Genomic DNA, 22,813 nt, shown 5'->3' on the forward strand with positions numbered 1-22,813 from the left:
TTTGAATCACTTGTCAGTGCTTAAAATGTCTTATGTTCATTAAACCGCTAGTAAAATTTTTTCTTTTTTTACGAACGCAATTTGATTGTCTTTTTACAAAGTTGTGATTGAAAATCAGAGATTGTACAATTGACTAGTTTTACATAATTATTTTTTATAGAGAATTGACTGGTGGACTCCACAACAAAAACAGATTCATGTCTGATGCTTATAATAATATATATATTATATATACATATGTGCAAGTACAGCCTATATTTAATTATATATACAACAACAGTAGATCTGTTTAAATTGAAGAATGTGGAAGCCACCAGCCAATATGAAATTTAGATTTTGGAATATATCGCATATATATTCCATAGAATATACCAAAGATTTTATGTAAGGAATCCTTGAATGATCCTTGACCGGATCAATATGTATTGTGATAAAAAGCTGTTTATTAACCAAAAATGTTCATTAATTAAATAAGAAAAATGTTATTATATATTAATATAATATATATAGAAAAATATAATATATATTTTCTACATGTTTGGAGTGCAAAATATATCTAATAAAATGATTATTCAATATATATTTATATTTGTCCCTTTCCTACGCAAAAACATGTATGTCTTTTGCACATACTAATTCCAGAAAAGGTTTTTAAATTAATTTTAAGCAAAAACAAATAAAACAGTTTGTTTTCGCTTAGAATTAATTTAAAAACCTTTTCTGGAATTAGTATGTACAAAAGGCAAATTATAAATTAATTAATATACAATAAAATGTACGATAACGGTTACACTGCAGTTATATAACAAAAATGCTTTAAAGTATATTACTGCTATATAAATGTTATATAACATCGCTATATTTATATTATATAACTGCAATAATCCATATATGCGAAATTACAACTAACGTCTGCATAACTGTTACGATCGTGTTATATAGCGTGTTACATTTCGTTATATACTGGCAATATAATCGTTATATATCTGTGTTTGCTGGGAATGATACATGTTTTATGATATCTAGCTAAAGTGCAGACTTAGCGCATACCTTTATTACTATAATACTAATCAGTCGAAATGTGGATGTCTGAACAAATAAACTAGCTTTACTATACTAAATTATAAAATAGATATGATCAATTGTTTTAAATTGATTATCAACATTTATTAAAAATCAGTTATTAATTTAAAACAGTTTTTTCTTCTGTCGGATATGATAATAACTAATAGGACGTATCTCATGAATTTTGCAAAAACACATGGCGGTTGATGCAATATATCGACACCTAACAAAATAGCTGTCATTTTATCTGAATATTCTTATGGTAGCCAAAAAACTGAGATATTCTCTAACTTGCTTGTTTCCGATATATTTGTATTGATTGTAATTTGATCATAATTTAAAAATAAAACATTTCTGTACGTAAACTGGCAATTAGTACAATAAACCTTGTATTTCCTTTAATATAAACGATGCGATATATGAATACGATTATGGGCTTATTTTGATCAAACTTAAGGCCATTGCACGTAACAAAGATTCAGCCATAATCGTAAAGTCGTAAAAAAATAAACCAATCATAATCGATTATTCTCCTTGCGTTTGAAGAATAATCGAGTGTGATTGGTCTATTTTCTTATGGCCTTACAATTATGACTAATGGCTTCTGCCCACAGGACGCGGAAACGCTTGCTGCGCAGCAAGGAGCGACGCGGTAACCAAGCAACGTGTCACTTTTCTGTAAGAACCAAAAGTTTATTAGCTACCGTGTCGCTTCTTGCTGCGCGGCAAGCGTTTCCGTGTTCTGTGGGCAGAAGCCATAAAAGTCTATCCAGACAAACTTGCATAGGTGCATAACCATATGCATAAAGAAACGGATTGGTCTATTTCCTTATGCACATGCATATGGACCAATCAATTCTCTTATGCTTATGTTTATGCGCTATGCAAGTTGTCTGGATTGACCTTTAAACTTTGTTATATAGCCTTTAAGGGCCCGGACACACAGTTTTTCGTAACAGTAACAGAAAGTTTCGACCAATCGCGTTGCTTGAATCGGGAACGTATGTACGACCGTATGTTCCCGAATCGAACAAAGCGATTGGTCGAAACTTTACTGTTACTGTTACGAAAAAGTGTGTGTCCGGGGCTTAAAGACCTTCAAGTGGGGAGCACACACTTCTGCACAACGTATAATGCGTAAGCATAAGAAAATTGATTGGTCCATACACATGTGCATAAGGAAATAGACCAATCAATTTTCTTATGCTTACGCATTATGCGTTGTGCAGAAGTGTGTGCTCCCCGCCCCGCTTCACACATAAAATCCCATAAAGACATAAAAGGTAATAAGCATAAGAAAATCGATCAATTTTAATCTAATATTTTCTTTTACTGGGATTACGGACAGCACAATACTTGATTGGGATTGGTCGATTTTCTTACACTTACATTTTACGTCTTTTCGGGATTTTATGTGTATAGGAAGTTTTAATAAAGATTTTTTAAGGCTCCCTTTTTTGCACTTTTTCAGCCAGTAAGCTAGGTGGACCTACACAATATTTATTAAGTTTTAGACAAATCGGTGAGGAAGCCACTTTTCTTCATAATTACCCGAAGATTTATTTAAATTATAAAATAGCGACTTTTCTTAAATAAAAATTACAAGAAAATGTTATCCTCAAATGATATCCAATTACGACAACAAGTAAGGAATTACACAGACTAAAACCAAAGGAGAGTATACGAGACAATGCAATAAAATTTTATATGTAACAAAAACAGATGGAGTTATCCTGTATGGTTAAAATATTGCAAAAATATTGGAGATATTGATTGAAAAAGTGCAGAAAGAAGTAGAAAGATATATAATATTTGAAAGAGATTACATATTATTTTTTAATCATGTTAAATGAATAAAGCACTAAAAAAGTATAAAATAAAAAAATTTTTTTAATAAAACCGATTTCAAAAAAGCTCTAAAAAGTAAGAAAAAATGTAAAGCTTTTTTTATTTTTTAAAATTTTTTCTTATTTTTTACAGTATTTTGAAGTCGGTTCTATCTTTTTTTAAATTTTTGAGCAATTTTTAAAATTTTAATTGTTTCTTCTATTTTTTAAAATAGATTTATATATCAATTTCTATGTGACATAACAGTCACGTGTAAAATTTAATTTCATGATGAAAAATTAAATATAATTTATTTTTAACCGACTTCAAAAAGGAGGTTCTCAATTCGGCGAGTATGATGTATGTAGATATGTCCACGATTTTTTCTGAAACTACTGGACAGATGCGGTTTTCACTGTAGAGCAATCCTTGCTCCGGAAAGTTTTAGTACATAAAATATCGCGTTAGAACATCAGGGTACGGAGCAGTAAGGAAATATGCTACTTAATAATTACAAGCAAATAATAAATTATTATTTTTGATTTGTATTAATTGAATAACGCACTAAAGAAGTATAAATTTAAAATAAAAATTTTTTTTTAATAAAACCGATTTTTCAAAAAAGCTCTAAAAAGAATGAAAAAAATTAAAAAATAAAGAAGATTTAAAAGGTATGAAATAATACTTTTAAGAATTTCTTTCAATGTTTTGAAGTCGGCGCCAAATTAATAAGATAAGTATTTTTTTTTCAATTTTTTGAAGTCGGCGCCAAATTAATAATTACTAAATCAATTTGACGTCGACTCCAAAAAATTGAAAAGAATACTTATAGCGTTTTTCTTTGGCAGAACTGGAGCGCACTCAGTGCACATTAAAGCCGTCGTACACACAAATCAACGTAAAGTATATGTTTAATATAAACGGGTTAAGTCACGAAATCCTCAATATTCTTTATTGTACTATTTGGTAAAATACGTATTGGGTATTTTATCAGTCGAAATATTAGCATTTTACTTTAAATATTAGAGATTAAATCAGTATACAACGGCTTTAATGTGCACTGAGTGCGCACTAATTCTGCCAATGAAAAACGCTATTAAAAATATCATTAATTTGGCGCCGACTTCAAAAAATTAAAAGAAATTCTTAAAAGTATTATTTCATACTTTTGAGAGCTTCTTTATTTGTTAATTTTTTTCATTTTTTATTCTTTTTAGCGAGCGACGGCTAAAATCTTCCGAAGGTCACTCAGGAGGGTGACCTTGACAACATATGTCAAGGTCAAGGTCATCGGAGGGTGGTCCGTATTACTGTATAATTACCAAAAATTTTTACGTTGACTCGTCGCATGACAAGAAAAAGCAAATATGTTTCTTTAAATTTTTAAACAATAATTGATATAACTGATGCTATAAATCATGATCGCATCAACGATGAAGATGGCTACAGCGTGTTTTATGTAATATATGATTCTTTTATTCTTTATGATTAAGGTATCATAAAGTTAAAAAAAAATAGCAGGAAAAAAAATAAAAAAGGAAAGAGGAGAGCCAAGAGAAGAGAGAGAGAGAGAGAGAGAGAGAGAGAGAGAGAGAGAGAGAGAGAGAGAGAGAGAGAGAGAGAGAGAGAGAGAGAGAGAGAGAGAGAGAGAGAGAGAGAAGTGCGAGTTTATGTATTGAGGGGAATATAGATGATTATTTTAAAGAAAAAAGAGAGGAAGGGGGAAGAGGAGAGGAAGAAGAAACGTTTAAAAGGAGTAGGAAATGGTGAGATTGCCAGAGGGAAAAGAACAGATGATAGGGATAATGAGTAAAATGATGGAGAAAGTACGGGAATTAAGGAAAGAACAGAAAGAGCAAGGGGTAGAATGGAAGAAAGAGAGAGAAATGATAAGATATGAGATTAGGAATATGAGGACGGATGTGGAGGAGAGAGAGGTGAAAGGCAGAAGGAAAGGGAGGAATTAAAGAAGGAGATAGGAGAGTTGAGAGGAAGGCTAGAGAGTATAAAGAAGGAGAGAAATGGGAGGAAGGAAGGGCAGGGAAAAGTGAAAGATGAAGAAAAGTGGGAGATAGGAAAAAGAGATAAAGCAATGGAAGCGAAGGTAAGAAAGCTAGAAAAGTGGAGAGAGTTAGAAGAGAGAGACAGAAGGAAAAACAATGTAGTGGTGAAAGGGATGGTGGTGAAGGAGGGAAGGGCGGAGAGAAGAGGGAGGAGAGGGAGAGTAGGAAAAAAGGGAGTGTGGTGAGGCTGAGGGGAGGGGGGAAAGGAGTCAGAGAGAGTAAAGTGGGGAAAGTAAAAAGGAGTGAAAGAGAGGAAAAAGAGAGGAGAAAAAGAGAAGGGGAAAGAAAGAAATTAAGGAGGGAGGAAGAAAGGAAGGAACAGGAAGGAAGCCTAAAGATAGGCTTTTGGAATGTAGCGGGAGTGAAGGGAAAACAGAAAGGGTTTTGGGAAAGGATAAAAGAGTGGGATGTCGTGAGGTTGGTGGAGACGTGGCAGGAACAGGAGGAATGGGAGAAAATGAAGAATAGGGTGCCAAAGGAGTTCAACTGGAGTATACAGGGTGCAAGGAAAGAAAGAGTTGGAAGAAAAGGAAGAGCAATAGGTGGAATAATGATGGGAGTCAGAAAAGGGTTAGAAGAGGAAGAAGAATGGGTGGAGAAGGAGAGTTCAATGATTAGAGAAGTAAGATGGAAGAAGGAGGAATGGAGATTACCAACAGTTTACGTAAGCGGCAACTTGGATAAGATGATGGGTAAGATAAAATCGGTGAAAGAGGGGGAAGGGAGAGAGGAGAGATGGATATTGGGGGGCGATTTCAATGCGAGAACAGGGGAGAAAGGAGCGCTGGAGGATGGAGAAGAGGGAGTTGTTGAAAGAAAATCAAAAGATAAAATGATAAATAGGTAGGGGGAAGGGCTGATTAGATGGATGGAAGAGGAAGGATGGGAAATTATGAACGGAGCAAAGGAGGGAGATGAGGAGGGGGAGGTGACTTTTACAGGAGGAAGGGGGGAAACAGTGATCAATTACGCAATAGGAGATAGAAAAGCTTGGGAAAGAGTGACAAGATTGGAGATGGGGTGTGAGGTAGATTCGGATCACCAATCAGTAGCAGTACGGGTGGAAAAAGGGGGGGGTTGGTGAGAGGAGAGGGACAATAGCGGAAGGAGAGAGGTGGGTTTAAAAGACGGACTGGTCGAAAGAGGCAAGAGAGGAGTTTAGAAGAAGGACGGAGGAGGTATAAATAGGTAGGGGGGCAATAGATAAAGAAGTAAGGGTGAGAAGAGTAAAAAGAGGGGCAGAAGGAAAGGGAGTATGGTGGGATGGGGACTGTAGGAAGAAGAGGGAGGAGGTAGAAAAGTTATTAAGAGACTGAAAAAGAGGAAGAAAACACAAAGAAGATCATAAGAGAAGAAAGAGGAGTATAAGGAAATGTGTGAGGAAAAAGGAAGAAAAAAGGGAAATCTGCTGAAAGAGACAAGGGAGGCGAGAACAGAGAAGCAGGTGTGGGAAGTAATAAACAAGGAAAGGAGAAGAAGGGTAGAAATTAATAAGAAGATAACAATAGAGGAGTGGGATAAATACTTTAGAGTGATGTTAGAAGGAACGGAATACAAGCGAAGGCTAGGAGAAGGAGAGGAGGGAGAGTAAGGGGCGGAGGGGGAAGTGGAGAAAGAGAAGGAGTTAGGATGGGAGGAAGTAGAGAGAGTGCTGAAAAAAGGTAAAGCGGCGGGAGAGGACGAGATAGGAAATGAAGTGTGGAGTTATGGGGGAAGTGGTTTAAGAAAGGCGTTATGGGAAGTATGCAGGAGAGTATGGAAAGGAGAGGGTTTTCCAGAGGCGTGGAAGGACGGAGTAGTCGTTCCGATAGCGAAAAAGAGGGGCAAAAGAGGTGAGTGAGCATAGAGGGATTACGCTGATGCCGACGGCGTACAAAGTGTACGCGTCGATATTAGCAAATAGGTTGAGGGAAGAGATGGTGGAGAAGGGGATGATTCCAGAAAGCCAAGCAGGGTTTAGGAAGAGGAGAGGAGTGGTGGACAACATTTACACACTGAATTATGCGATAGGGAAGCGATTAAAGAGGAAAAAGAAGGCTTTTTTTGTCGATCTAAGGGCAGCATTTGATTCAGTGGACAGGAGGGTTTTTGGAAGATGTCTGAAAAAACCATGGGTGAGTGAGAGGTTGGGAAAGAGGATCATGGAAATATACGAGAAAACAAGGAGTGTAGTGAGGGTGGAGGAAAGATACGGAAGGAAATTTTGGACAGCGAGAGGGGTAAACGGAAAAATTAACAGAGCCGATCAGGATTTAAACTCGAAACCTTTCATTTTCTACCTTCGTAGTCTGTTACTGTGTGTTGCTTCACAATTGCTTTATCCCACATAACAAAATGTTGGCAGTATGCCGACAGCATGCCAGTAAATTTATCTCATAATTTCGCAGCAAGATTTTCTTATGCTGTGTTTTTTATTCTATTCGATTTGATTTTTACTACCTTATAATCTGTTTTATCAATAAGTATGCCAGTTTACGTTGCATCTCAATTTTATATTTAAATATAAAACTGCATTATGAGAAAAATAAAAAAAAAGAAAAATTTAAATAGTTTTAGGACGTTACAAACATGTAAAATGATCTAATATTATCAATAATATATTCACTATTATTTAAACTGTACAATTAGTAAAAGAAATATGGGTAAATTTTATTTTTAATAATTGCTTTTGAATGATTCGTTTTTACGTCTATGGGTTTTTACGTCTATAATTATATAAGTAAATTAGGTCCTCATCAGCATTAATAAAGTGCGGTGTTTAGTTTTCGAGAAATAAGAAGGTGTTGCTTTAGAGGACCTATGTCGATATTAGCGACTTACCTCTTCACTTCTAATAAAAATATAAAAAATGTATGGTTGTATATTCGTGAAATAAAATAAATGCGCGCGCGGAGCGCGCGCCTGTGTTGTTCTATTCGTAAAATAAAATAAAAGCGCGCGCGTAGCGCGCGCCTGTGTTGTTCTATTCGTGAAATAAAATAAAAGCGCGCGCGTAGCGCGCGCCTGTGTTCTATTCGTGAAATAAAATAAAAGCGCGCGCGTAGCGCGCGCCTGTGTTGTTCTAGTCCACTTTTAAAAAAGGCGTGTTAACTGAGTGAATTTCGTTTGTATCGAAAAATTGAAGCCTCTTTTCCGCGATGCCGATTGGTTATCTCGATGCGTTGTGCGAGTTATTTGCAGCGGTCATTGTATATTTTGACAGTTGTGTGTATCAAGGGTTAATAGTGTAATAGTAATAGCATAATGTTAAAGCTAAATGGCGCGCGCGAAGCGCGCGCGTCTGTAATGTCTAGTATTGTAAAAAAGATATGCGAGTGATTATAGGTGATGCACCGAAGTCAACGCAATTGTGAACGACCATGCGCGCCTGCTCGAATGGGCAACCCGTCATACTGATGTGTATGTTGCGGAAGCACCCTGTACAATCAGGCATTCTAATGCGTGGTCATAGAGTAGTAAATCCTAAAAAAAAAACTGCGATCACAAGTCCTTGATGAGTTACACGAAGGTCATTTTGGAATCGTCAAAATGAAAAATCTGGCTAGAAATTACGTCTGGTGGCCGGGAATCGATAAGGATTTAGAATCATTAACTAATAATTGCCAGAATTGTAATTCCTTGCGTAACAATCCGAAAGAAATTGAAAAGCATTTATGGGAACCAGCGTATTTCCGTTTCAGCGTATTCATGCAGATTTTGCGGGACCATTTTTAGGTCATTATTTCTTAATTATAGAAATGCATATTCTAAATGGCCAGAAATTCACATAATGCAAGATATTACAGCTAAGTCTACTATCCAAGTATGTAGAAAAATTTTTGCAACGTTTGGCATTCCATATATTTTAGTTACGGATAACAGACGTACCTTTAATTCTGCAGAATTTCAAAGTTTTTTAAAGTTGAATAATATTAAATCAAAACTAACTGCACCGTACAATCCTGCAACTAATGGGCAGGCAGAGAGTTTCGTCCAAACAATGAAAAACGCTTTGTTACGCATGGGTACAACTAAAAAATCAGTACAACTAGCCTTGCAGAAGTTTTTACTACAGTATAAACGAACTCCTCACATGACGACAAATAAGTCGCCATCAGAGTTAATGTTTGGCCGACAAATTCGTTCACGATTAGATTTTCTTAAGCCGATTAATCAGGAAAAATCTGATATTAATAAGGATAGGGTAGTAATAAGTTTTGAAATAGGTCAAAGAGTTGCGTGCAGGAATTACGTAAATAAACCAAAATGGCGTTTCGGTAGAATTAAAGAAAAGCTAGGGAAGTTACATTATTTGATTCGTTTGGATGATGGACGAGATTGGAAACGTCATGTTAATCAAATCCGTAAAATTGGAGAAGCTACGCCAAGCGATGAACAGGATGATTTAGATTTCGGTCCTTCATCTCAAATAGAGGAGGGAGAAAATGATGAGACTCCTATGCAGGACCAAGAAGTTGAAGATTCTTCACAAGAGCAATCTTTTTATGAGGATGCCTGTGAACAGCCGCAAGAGCAGATTATACGGCTTAGATCCGAGTGTGCGCGTAAAAAGCCAAATTATTTGGATGATTATTATTTGCCTTAAAATGTTCATTGCCTTAAAATGTTGTTGAGATTTTGTAATATGACTCAACCTACAACTATTTAATTCATTTCTTTTCATTCCATTATTGGCCATGTATTGGTCTTTATTTCCTTGAGAAGGGGAAGTGTTATGTAGGTTTGAGTTTCCCGCGCTAATCGTTTGCGTTACGCGATAGTCATTGTCGTACGCCGGCCCACTTTGGGTCAAGGCTTAAAAATTTTGATATTCTGACACAAAATTTGTGATAATTTTTTCAAATTTTTAAATTGTGGCCATCGATATGTCGGTTTAAAAAATTATAACTAAATCAATTTTATAAAAAAAATTTTTTTTTTAATCTGAGTGCATGTTAAAGTTGGAATAATAACATAAAAAATCTTCGACCAAATCCGAGAGGTCGAGGGTCAAACCCAGGTCGATTTGGCATGGAATGCCCCATATATATATCATTTATAATCGACTACATAATCATATTAACTCTATCAACACTTTAAGAGCAGTAGGTATTTGATAGAACTTTTATATATTGTAAATGTCTCGATAAGTTTTAACTTTAGACCCATCATGATTTAATACTTCTTTATTCAGCATTTTGTGCTCTCTCGACTTCCACAAAAAAAAATATAGAATGTTCTATTTAGAAAATACAAAATTATTTTCAATACTTGATATGCAAACAGTACAGGAAAAAAATTATAATACAGTAGAACCTCGATTATCCGAGGTAGTGCGGACCGAGCATACATCGGATAATCGAAAACTTGGATAATCCGGAAGTAAAGACTGTTAACATTAAAAATATATAGATATTTATTCAAAACATACATAATTTTACATAGTAGAACATATCGTTCATTTAAATCGCTCATAAATAATACTATAATCCTTAATTTTTTGATAACATAAAGTCATTAATACGGGATTGCTTTAATTTACTCATTCTTTCTTTAGCTGCGGTATCTCTCAGTCGTTTCATCAATAATAAGTCACTTGGAGTAGCTTCGAATTGTTCTTCGACGTACTTAAGAGCAAGTTCTAGAGCGTTTAGTCCTTCTTCGTGGCTGATGCATTCTTTGGCCGGTGTATCCTCATTGTCAAATTCACTTTTGTCTCTTGAATTGATGAGTTCAACAATTTCATCGTCATTTAGCTCATGTTCACGGTCATCAGCATTAGCCCATTTATCGTTCTTTTCAACATTAGCACAATCAGGGATCATCAAAATCATACTATGTAAATCTACATCGCCTTGAAATTCATCGCTTTGTATATCAGGAACCAGACTTTTGGACCATGATTTCTGTAGTGTGGGTGTCGCAATAGCATTCCAAGCTTGAGCTGACCAATAAATAACGTCTTTAATATTAATCTCAATCAAGGCTTCCTAAGTGTCTCATTAAGATTATTTTTTTCTAGAATTGACTGAAAAGAAAACGTCGGTAATGACGTTTCAGTGTTTCCAGTACTCCTTGATCCATTGGTTGTCCAATAGCGGTCACGTTTGGTGGAAAAAATTTTACAATAATGTTTCCATTTCTAAGATTTGAGTCATTTGGGTGAGATGGTACATTGTCAAGTAATAGGATCGCTTTTCTGGGGAGTCCATTCTTTTTCAAAAATGTTTCAGCTGAAGGAACAAATTGGTCAAAAAACCATTTTTTAAAAAGATCGCTACTCATGCAAGCATTTTTCTGATGCGCGTAATACGCAGGCAAAGCTTCATGGTTAATGTTTTTAAGTGCTCTCGGTTTAGCCGACTTCCCAATTAACATCAGTGGAAGTTTATGTTTTCCTGATGCATTGCTACATGCTAAAATAGTACATCTCTCTTTATTCTTCTTATATCCAGGAGCAGCTGCTTCATCTCTCGAAATTAATGTTTTGGAAGGCATCATTTTATAATTTAGGCCAGTTTCATCACAGTTGCAAATTTGATCTTTTGTATATCCTTCTTCTGCTACGAGCTTTTGAAATTCTTCTTTAAACTTGTTCATTTCACCTTCATTAGCTGATAATTTCTCGCCGTAAATATTCATCTGATGAACACCGTGTCTTTTCTTCCACCTCTCTAGCCAACCACTGCTTGCCGTAAAAGTCTCGCTTTCGTTAGGAAAATGTTTTGCTAGCATCATAGCTTTTTCTTGTAAAATTGGACCTGATGTAGAGAAATAAGGATACGTATATAAGATCAATCTAAGATAGTTGATATAACGATTGTTATTTTAATTATTGATATTCACCTAGGAAATAAGAGTTTTATACCTAATATGGAAGTCCCTTTTCTTTCATCTGTGTAAACCATAAAAATAACGCACTGTCGATTTTTTACGGTTTGTCTTAACGTCGCATTCAGTCGCAAATTGTTGTAATTTTTGTCGATTTCGTCGCCAATCACCGACGGTTGTCTCTCCAACTCCACATTTAGCTGCTACAGTTCGAGTTTTTTCACTCTTATCCAACCTACTTTACCTACTTATGGTTTCTAATTTCTGCTGCACGGTTACGACAACTCTTCTTCGTTTTTGAGACATCGTGATGCTTTAATTACTTATCTCGGACGCATTCCACGAATGTGTGAGCAAACAGACAAACGTGCGATAGCGATATAAACACAGATATAAACAAAAGCTCGAAAATACCGGTTATAAGCGATGATGATACAGGCGAATTGAAGCTGATTTAGAAGAGACATAAGAAATATACATAAACGGACGCTCACGCCTCGGATAATACGGAAATTTCCGATGGGACAAGCACCTCGGATAATAGTCCAGTCAAATTAGATCAAAATATAGCGAATAGAAAAAATAACCGGTAAAAAGCTATAAATTGGTGGAGACCTTTATCTCGGCATACTATTGAACATACTAAAAGTCCGGACCTCTATCTGCAGGGCTCGATCCGCCATCTTGAAAAAAAGGTGCCCCAATTCAGTTTTTTCCTCATATCTCGGTAATCGTTAATCCTATCGTAATGAAGGTTATTATAAAAAATGAAGCTTATTAAATTCTCTATAAAAAAGGTCCAATACATTTTTTTCATACCTTTAATAGTTTTTCTGTAATACACTGTTGAATATATGGATATTTGTATTTTACGCTGTCATAAAAATCAGACTCTCAGTGTAGAATTTGTAAGAAAAAATATAAATAGACAAAAAATATCAAATGTGTGCGTGATATTTCTCGTACATATGAAAATTTGGCAACTCTTACCATTTAAAATTGTTGTACACGACTAGTATTGGGGGTAGCGTCGTCTACAAGATTCTTCTGAGCCGTTTCCTGAGGTTGTAAATCTGCAGGGCTATGATCATCATCTCGATCTTCAACATCGATTACGAAAAAATCGTTTTCGTCAAGCTTCCAATGCTTGACATCTGAAGCTTCCAATAATTGTACCTCATTATATGATGCGCTGAAGCCCAAGCTAGATAGTAACGTCACAAGATTTTTAGAGCCAAATTTCCGGTATAAAAAAGCAGCAACGCTGATTAAAAGTGGTGACAAGAAAGATCTTGGCCTGGTCGCCAACATAATAGCGTGCGCTATTGAAATGCATTTTTGTTCGAGCTGCTGCAATGGGCATTTTCTTCCTTTAGCTATAACGTTTTCCAGAAAAATATTGAGGGATTTCGGTATGTAGTCTTTTACATCTGTCAAAAAATCATCGCTTGAAGGATATGCAGACGTGTCGTTGATTTGTGAGCGAATATCTTCCCGAATTATGGCTGTAGCTGCAGTGACTACTCGAAGGTGTTCTTCCCGTCCATCGACTTTCTTTCGTTCATACCAATAACTCGACAAAATTGTATATCCTTTGTTTTGGAAACATATAGTAGTAATCTTCTTATTTGTCGCTATAACAATCTCGTCACCGTATTTTTCTTTTAGTTTTCTTAAGAACGGAAGAAAGTCGATGAACGCCTTCGAGTAGTCACTACAGCTGCAGCCATAATTCGGAAAGATATTCGCTCACAAATCAACGACACGTCTGCATATCGTTCAAGCGATGATTTTTTGACAGATGTAAAAGACTACATACCAAAATCCCTCAATATTTTTCTGGAAAACGTTATAGTTAAAGGAAGAAAATGCCCATCGCAGCAGCTCGAACAAAAATGAATTTCAATAGCGCACGCTATTAAGTTGGCGACCAAGCCAAGATCTTTCTTGTCAACACTTTTAATCAGCGTTGCTGCTTTTTTATACCGGAAATTTGGCTCTAAAAATCTAGTGACGTTACTATCTAGCTTGGGCTTCAGCGCATCATATAATGAGGTATAATTATTGAAAGCTTCAGCTGTCAAGCATTGGAAGCTTGACGAGAACGATTTCTTCGTAATCGATGTTGAAGATCGAGATGATGATCATAGCCCTCCAGATTCACAACCTCAGGAAATGGCTCAGAAGAATCTTGTAGACGACGCTACCCCCAGTACTAGTCGTGTACAACATTTTTAAATGGTAAGAGTTGCCAAATTTTCATATGTACGAGAAATATCACGCACACATTTGATATTTTTTGTCTATTTATATTTTTTCTTACAAATTCTACACCGAGAGTCTGATTTTTATGACAGCGTGAAATACAAATATCCATATATTCAACAGTGTATTACAGAAAAACTATTAAAGGTATGAAAAAAATGTATTGGACCTTTTTTATAGAGAATTTAATAAGCTTCATTTTTTATAATAACCTTTATTACGATAGGATCAACGATTACCGAGATATGAGGGAAAAACTTAATTGGAGCACTTTTTTTTCAAGATGGCGGATCGAGCCCTGCAGATAGAGGTCCGGACTTTTAGTATGTTCAATAGTATGCCGAAATAAAGGTCTCCACTAATTTATAGCTTTTTACCGGTTATTTTTTCTATTTTTGCTAATTTGACTGGACTATATTGCGGTGTCGGATAATCGGAGCTCGGATAATCAAGGTTCTACTGTGTACGTTCTTCTTAATATCATGTAACTTACATTTTTTGGTATAATAAACAGTTTGCAAGTAATTTTGGGTCATCAAATTATATTAATTACTCTGTACAGAATGTTCGTCGTAATGGCCCGCACAATTTTTTAGATATTTGCGACAATTTAAAAAATGTTTTTAAAAAACATTTATATGTTTTACGTAAATTACAATTTACAGTCTAAAAAAATTAAAATTATTTTTTTCGTAACAAATTCAAGATTTAGATTGTTTTTAGATTTAAATTTCTCCTCCCCTCTCCTTTCCTTCCCCATCTTCCTCTCAATTCCTTCCTCCTTCCTTTTTCTTTACTCCCTCTCTTCCTCTGTGTGTATAAGAGAGAGTGTAAAATACATACATTATTCTATCATTATTTAACGGAGCTCTTACCTCTGGAAAGGAATCCTCAATTATATATAAGCACAATAAGAACGTAATATTACGCAATTTAGCGATGGTAGCAGCTAAATGCAAAACTACTGTGCAATCCTTACCACCATTGAAACTAATGAAAACTTCATTTGGATTATATCTATAAAAAACATATGCATATATTTTTTTATAGATAGTACAACTATATACTTGTATTTACAGATGTAGTCAGTGGAATAAGAGCGTGTTATTCATAATTCCGTTAATAGATGTCGCATGAGTAAAACTTTTGGATGTTAATGTTGGCCATACAGTAGGCTAAAAATGCTTTGAAAGTTAGGTTCAGTTTATTGTGTTACAACTGGATGTGAACAAAATGAGTGCAGCGTACGCTAGTCGTTTTGAAGCAGTATTTTTATGTAGTCACCCATAAGAACCAAAATTGTCATATGCAGCTGCTGTCCATTATGTGAGAAAGTCTCAGCAGTTCCTCGTGAAATAGGTGAAACGTTATAAAGAGACGAAAAGTATCGACGATCTGCCTGAAAGAGGCCGCTTTTAAAGCAACAATTCGCTGCTTTAAATGACTTTTCTTCGTTCATACATGTATTATTTCCACATGCATATTAGTCATTTATGCCTTCCAATACTCAAAATAACTGCTATATTTTCCAAATTTTTTTTGTTAATAACCTTTTAACGAATAACGAGCGACGGCTAAAACCTTCTGAAGGTCACTCGGGGTCATGACCTTGACAACATATATCAAGGTCATTGAAATCGGTGAGGTCGCCCTTAATCTTAAGTTTTACCGGTAATTTTGGCGAAGAACACGGCAAAAATAGTAAAAAAAATTTCCGACAAAAAAATTTTCCGAGGTTCACCCCACCGAACCGGAGGTTTATCATTGTACGGTTCGGGTTTTCAACTTTCTACGCGAACGGAGATCCATCTCCACCCAACCCTGCCTGCGAGGAAGAGGTGGTAGCCCCTCTCCCGCCTATATGTGTACTGTCTATACACACAATCAAAGTATTACTTAAAAATTCATATTATTTGATGTTGTGAAACGAAAGTCAACGTCCCCTAATTGCGACACTCAGCTGCCAGCGCAAGTACGACTATTGCCAAATACATCTGAGGTGGCATTCCGGGCATCACCTGATTGCCAGCGCAAGTCCGAATATTGCCAAATACATTTGAGGTGGCATTCCGGGCATCACCCGATTGCCAGGCTAATGACCCGAGCCCAGATGCAAAAGCGCTGAGTCGGCAACGCGGAAATATCGCCGAGCGATAAAAGGCCCGCCCTTCGGAGAAGCGGCGGGCAGTCTAATAACCGAGCGCGTACCGCGAGTCGACGCGACGTAACTCTAACATACCCGCAAGTCAGGGAAATAAGTGAAGGACAAGTGTATCAAGAAACCTTTTATATCTATTAAATACATCTGCTATCGCAAACTCGTGAGTGTCCTCCCTGGCGAAAATAAGAAGCCTTATAGAGCGTTGACAAACGTTTGGTGAGGGTTTTCTGAGCGTTTATATGCTTTCAAACGTTGTAAGAACACTTACACAACGCTGTTGGGTTGTAAACGCTTTCGGAACGCTTATCAAACGCTGTATAAAACGTTTCGTGAAAATTCTGTAATGCTAAGCCAACGCTTTTCAGAGAACGCTTAGTGAACGCTAATACAACTTCGTATAGAGAGTTTGCTGTCAGACTTTACAAACGTTTATCAAACGCTTTTCCCAACGCCGTAAGACAAGCGTTTTCCCTTTGCTCAGCAAATGCTCTTCTAACGCGGCGAATTGTAGGGCGTTTGTGCAAACGGTTTGAGAACGCTTAAGAAACGCTTTATCCGGCGCCGTAAGACAAGCGTTTTCCTTCCGTTCAACAAACGTTCTTCTAACAATGCCGCTAGGCGGCGCATCTTTCTCGCATTTAAAATACATCTAGCCGCGTATATAAGCAGACCCTCTGCGAGGCGAAAAGCAGATTTTAACATTTAACGCTCTTTCCGCCGTTTCTTCTAACGACAAGAGTAAACGCTTGTTAAACGCTCAATAGAGGCTGCACGCAGTTTCCAATGATGAAAGCAAACGCTTTCGACTTATTAACAGAGGATCTCTAAATGTTTTAGGCCCGGTCTACAATGGATGTATTGTAGGTCGTAAGTCGTAAGAATTGGCCAATCACAGTTAATTATTCTTCGACCGCAAGAAGAACCCTAAAGCGATGCAATTTCCACTTTTTAAACGCTTTTCAAACGGATTACTGGCCGTTTTCAAACGCTCAACAAACTCCCGTAAACGCTGTGCAAACGCTGTGAGAATGCTGTGCAAACTTTCAAAACGCTTAATACAAACGTCTTTCAAACGCTAAAGCGTTGCAATTTCTGCTTTTTAAACGTTTTACTGACCGATTCTAAACGCTCAACAAACTCCCGCAAACGCTCACGTAAACGCTTAACAAACGCTTATAAAACTTCCTATTTTCGCCAGGGCTTTCTACCTGCCAATCTGCGGATCCTAAGAACCCGGTGCTGGCCCTGAGCTTCAAGGCGCGGCACAACATTATTTTTAACTTTAACACTGTATATCTCAAAATCAACATGCCGCGAGGGGACTTAGAAAATTTTTGCTCGGGCGAGCGCTAGTAACATGGGCTGCCGCAACGCGGCTACATGCGCCAGTACCTTCTCGTAAACAAAAATCCTTACGCACTAGGATAAAAGGCGAGCCTGTGAGATACTTGGCTCTAATATTTTTCGTGATACCTCCGAGGTATCATACAGTGCAGAGATGGCAAAATGCAAAATATTGGAATAGTATTGAAGCATAATTTTGAATTTATTGCGAATTTTTATAAAAAGAACTTCTTTTATATTTGAAGGACTCAGAATTGCTGACATAAAAATAAATTTCTTATGAACTCTTAAGTTATTTTAGAAGAAAGAATAAATACGGAAAAAGAATTAATTTCATAAATCGAGAATTTAAAAAAAATTCTTCTTTTCTTCTTTCTATTTGGGTCGTATGTAACATATCTGCTTTTAAATGAGGCATAGATATCCGACATATATGCAGAATCAGATATCATATCTGAGATAAAATTATCATGGCTTTTTATAATCTTGGAGATGTCTCTGAGATATTCTCATGATATCTTGCCCATTCAGATATCTTCTAGATATCTTGGTGATATATTTTGCTGTGTGGGTAATATCGACCGTGATTATTCAAATGTAATCTTTATCGACGAAGCTTTGTTTTGGACGTGGGTTCCTCATGCGTGATCGATTCGTGCAAATCCGTTAGTTCAGCGCACTGTAAAACATACAATTAGAAAGCACGTTTGGGAATGCCTTTATAAACAAGGTTTTGGAATTTTGTGTTTACAGGTAATCTCAATACAGAGAGAATGATAAAAATTGATAAAATAATAAAAAGGGGTTTATTGAAGTCTGCTAGGAGATGATTCGGCCCCGATACCAACTCATGGGTACTCCAAGAAGACAATGACTCCAAACATCGAAGCCATGAATGCACGGCGTGAAAGCATGAAAATGGCATCACTACGATGGACTGACTCTCACAGTCTTCTGATGCTAACTAATCGAAAATATATGGGCTGCTATGAAGATCAAGATGAGGGAAAAGCGTGTCTTCACTTTGAAACAGTTATCGTAACAATCACGTTCGATTTGGAAATCAATTCCTGAGACTTTAGCAGAAAACCTCGTAGAATGTCTTGTAGAATGCCTCGTAGCATGCCTCGACGTTGCCAAGCTTTAATCGATAACGAAGGGGACTGGATGACGTATTAGGTAAACGCATTAAAGCGTATAATATAATCTACTTCAAGGTCATACATTTATTTTTTCAAAATCTTTTCTTTTCCAGGAGGAACAGCTAACATGCTCTTGTGCCACTGACTGTAATTATATCTATATTAAGTACACATAGCACTATATTTACAAGAAATATATTATGTCAGTTAACTGTACACAAACATGTGCACACACCTATATAGTCCAGTCAAAATACGGAAAAAGGGGGGGTACCTAGAAAAAATTGCAACACAAGGTTTTATTACATCATTGTGTTCAGAAAAATATACTGAACAACATATCCAAATTTCGCCATTTTCCGCTATCCCTAAGTATGTTTTTTATTAACAATTTATAAACAAATTTGTTTTTCTCCACAAATATGATAAATTTCGAAATTTTTGTAGAGATCAAAGTTGTAGAGCAGACAAATATCTACAAAAAATGTTCTTATGAATTTTTTGAAATATCTCATATTATTTGAGATATTTGCAACAAGAGCTACTAGGCTACGCGCGGAGCGGAGCGGAGAGTTCTAACAAGCACACGGCAGTCTCTACCGGTCGCTGCTAGTTCTCTAGGTTCTACAAGGAACTTGAGTTGGTTCTCGATACTAGTATACTAGTACATAGACACATATACTAGTATCGAGAACCAACTCAAGTTCCTTGTAGAACCTAGAGAACTAGCAGCGACCGGTAGAGACTGCCGTGTGCTTGTTAGAACTCTCCGCTCCGCTCCGCGCGTAGCCTAGTAGCTCTTGTTGCAAATATCTCAAATAATATGAGATATTTCAAAAAATTCATAAGAACATTTTTTGTAGATATTTGTCTGCTCTACAACTTTGATCTCTACAAAAATTTCGAAATTCATCGTATTTGTGGAGAAAAACGAATTTGTTTATAAATTGTTAATAAAAAACATACTTAGGGATAGCGGAAAATGGCGGAATTTGAATATGTTGTTCAGTATATTTTTCTGAACACAATGACGTAATAAAACCTTGTGTTACAATTTTTTCTAGGTCTAATCGTATTTTGACTGGACTAATACGCGCAAATTAATTGACATAACATGTTTGTGTGTATTCCAAATAAGATACATATACATTTATTCAAATATGTATGTTACATGCGTACCTTTCATAACATTCATTCAATATGTCTAGTGCACATTTAATATGTGCTTCGTTTTTGCTATTTTCCAGTACAATATTCATTTGAAAACAACTAAATTTATGTTTCAAATTCATAACTTTTTGTATCGGCAGATAGTATAAAAGTTCCTCTTTTGCTTTCGCAACTGTTTCTTCGGATCCTTCCAAAGTAATCCTCGTAAAAGGTATTTCTAATTCCAATTGAGGATAACTGCCAATTTTAACTTTACCATCCCATCTTTTCGCTTGTTTACCTAAAATATCTACTATTGACAGTTCATTCAATTCAATATCTATATATTCAAACTGCAGTGGCGTGCATCCTTTTAAACGAGAAATTATTGTGTTTGCAGCAGGCTTGAAATACTTGGGGGAACCAGGCAGCACATAAACATTTTTTACGTTTATCACTGGAAAACCCTCTGAAAATTAATAATACAATATCATACATTAATACCATATATTAAGGTAAAGAAAAATGGAAGTAAATAATTTTTTATTATGCATTATCAACTTTTTTCGTTTTTATGGGGTGCTTCCGCAACATACACATCAGCATGACGGGTTGCCCATTCGAGCAGGCGCGCATGGTCGTTCACAATTGCGGTGACTTCGGTGCATCACCTATAATCACTCGCATATCTTTTTTACAATAAAATGAACTTTGTAGCGCCCGAAGTTGCAATACAATTGTGACGGATTTCCGTAGCAGTAACGTTAAAACAGAAGTCAAGATGACAATACAGGTTATGAAATAAATTTTATTAAGAAAACGAAAGACATCTTCTCTCTTACGAAAAAAGCTCGTACCATAGTCCATCATAATTATTATATATTATAATTTTATTACTTAAATTATTTTTTGCACACAATGTTTATGCACAGGACAAAAGTCAGCAATTAGCATATGTGTGCAAATTTAAATTATAAGTCGGCTAATAAATTTCATTCAATGTAAGTTTAAATAATGGCAGAAATCAACATTAACAAATCTTACAATATTTATTTTGTTACATTAATAAATAATTTATTATTAAATTGATAATTAATTTAATATATCAATACTAATAAGCATTATATAATTCTTTATATAAATGATGCTGCTGCATCTTAAAAATCTTAATCTTAATCTCATAAACAAGAGGTTTATTAGTATAAAATACACATTTTAAATATGATGCTAATGAATAGTTTATATAAGGCAAATTATCATAATATTTAATGAATACTTTTCAGTAATAAATTCCTTGTAGATTTATATGAGATTCAGTAGCATTATTTACATAAAGATGCTTATTAGCATCAGTATATTGAATTAATTATTAATGTTAATGATGAAATATTAATATTCTGAAATAAATGTTGTTAGACATAAGATCCGCTGATAATTATAATCGCTTTTGCGAAACATGAATTGACCTGCTAGATTTATAAAATTATCCATTTGTTTTCGTAAAGAAAAATTTGTCATAAAGGTGGTGAAAGAAACTGTATTCTGGATGTTGTCGAAAATTTATGAACGCAAAATGCAGCCACTGCGTTTGATCTTCTTGGCTTAATAAATAAGAAATATATTCGTTAACTGCATTTGAATAATTTTAGCACATGCTAAATGTTGCTTTTTGGATTATTGTTTCCCTTCTTGCACTCCGTGCATCGTAGCCTCCCGATCGCCTTTTGTTAAGGGAAATTGACGTGAAAGTCATAGAGGTTAAAACGCGTTATAAATTAAGAGATATAACGATGGAGCCAGAACGAAACCGTTATTCATTTGAGGAATTAACGGACATGATTGTTATTTATGGCGAGTGTCAAAAAAATCAAAGACAAGCGGCTGCACTTTACGCCCGAATATTTCCAGAGAGACGACACCCAGACCATGGATTCTTTCATCGACTTCATGAGAGATTAAGAAGAAATGGACAGTTTAATAAATCTCGGAGGCCGATCCGTGTTCCGCAGAGAAACCAGGAGGCAGTTGATGCTGTTCAACAGGCTCTTGTTGCAAATCCTGATACAAGCACAAGAGCAATTGCCGTAGATTTAAATATGAATCATATAACAGTTCATAAAATAATTAAACATTCTTTGGTTCAGCATCCGTTCAAACGGCACACAACACTTATACCTCGTGATATGCCACGACGATTAAATTTTTGTGAATACGTTCTTGATCATGTAAGTTAGTTTAAATTTACTTTTATTATAACATACTTAGACATTGTTATTATTTATCAACTTGTGTCGTCAATTTTATATTAAATTATTCAATTTTTGCAGGTGGATTTCAATGATGCCGAAAATGATAGATTTTTGAAAAATATTCTCTGGACGGATGAAGCAACTTTTGGGAGTGATGGATGCATAAACCGTCATAATGAGCATCACTATGCAGAACGCAATCCACACTGCATAAAAGAAATACATATTCAAGGACGGTGGACTGTAAACGTGTGGCTGGCAATTATAGATGATCACATCATTGGCCCCGAATTTATTGAGGGAAATGTGAATGCACGTTATTATTCACAGTTTCTTCTCCATCGGCTTGATGAATTATTAGAAAATGTGCCACTAGCTATTAGGCTAGAAATGATATTCCAACAAGATGGACATCCCGCCCACACTTCTTTTTTGGCGAGAACTATTTTAAATAGAAAATTTCCTGGGAGATGGATCGGACTTCATGGTCCTCAAGAGTGGCCACCACGTTCTCCCGACCTTACGCCTATGGACTTTTTCGCGTAGGGCTTTTTAAAGAATAAAGTGTACGAAACTCTCCCCGAAAATGAGGAAGATTTAAAAAATAGAATTCGCAAAGCATGTGCAGAAATTACTCCTGCCATGCTAAACAGAGTGAGAGAAAATTTCATGCGCAGAATTGCGTTATGTTTAGATTTAGAGGAAGATGGCAACTACATCGAACATCTGTTATAAGCA

The 22,813-nt window shown here is 35.9% G+C and overlaps 2 protein-coding genes across 8 annotated transcripts in view; both read right to left on the reverse strand.

The window, feature by feature from the left end:
- Window positions 1-9,422: 9,422 nt before the first annotated feature.
- The window catches only part of LOC139778921 (FAD synthase), a 125,908-nt gene continuing 112,517 nt past the window's right edge, over window positions 9,423-22,813 (reverse strand). For 6 of the 7 annotated variants that reach the window (XM_071717064.1, XM_071717061.1, XM_071717062.1 and 3 more), the window contains 3 exons: window positions 19,857-20,295; window positions 14,906-15,047; window positions 14,556-14,840 (listed from right to left, as the gene is read on the reverse strand). In XM_071717064.1, coding sequence (XP_071573165.1) covers window positions 14,739-14,840; window positions 14,906-15,047; window positions 19,857-20,295 — 683 coding nt within the window. In that variant the 3' untranslated portion in view covers window positions 14,556-14,738. Of the gene's footprint in view, window positions 9,450-14,555; window positions 14,841-14,905; window positions 15,048-19,856; window positions 20,296-22,813 lie in introns of those variants that run through there. The other variant, XM_071717065.1, reaches the window with a different exon arrangement.
- LOC139778923 (jerky protein homolog-like) lies at window positions 10,333-12,385 on the reverse strand. The gene is made up of 2 exons (XM_071717066.1): window positions 11,803-12,385; window positions 10,333-11,695 (listed from the first exon to the last, which is right to left on the reverse strand). Exons 1-2 carry the CDS (start codon window positions 11,840-11,842, stop codon window positions 10,953-10,955), a joined length of 783 nt encoding a protein of 260 aa, XP_071573167.1. The 5' UTR covers window positions 11,843-12,385; the 3' UTR covers window positions 10,333-10,952.

This window comes from Temnothorax nylanderi, unplaced genomic scaffold, assembly GCF_030848795.1.
Source record: "Temnothorax nylanderi isolate EJ_2023f unplaced genomic scaffold, tnyl_v1.0 TNYL_tig0202_pilon, whole genome shotgun sequence".
Classification (NCBI taxonomy): Eukaryota; Metazoa; Arthropoda; class Insecta; order Hymenoptera; family Formicidae; genus Temnothorax; species Temnothorax nylanderi.

Coding starts and splice junctions, on each gene's coding strand:
- LOC139778923 (XM_071717066.1), bottom strand. CDS start 11,842: ATGGTTTACACAGATGAAAGAAAAGGGACTTCCATATTAG. Junction 11,696..11,802: donor AAAAGGGACTTCCATATTAG/GTATAAAACTCT, acceptor TCTCTACATCAG/GTCCAATTTTACAAGAAAAA.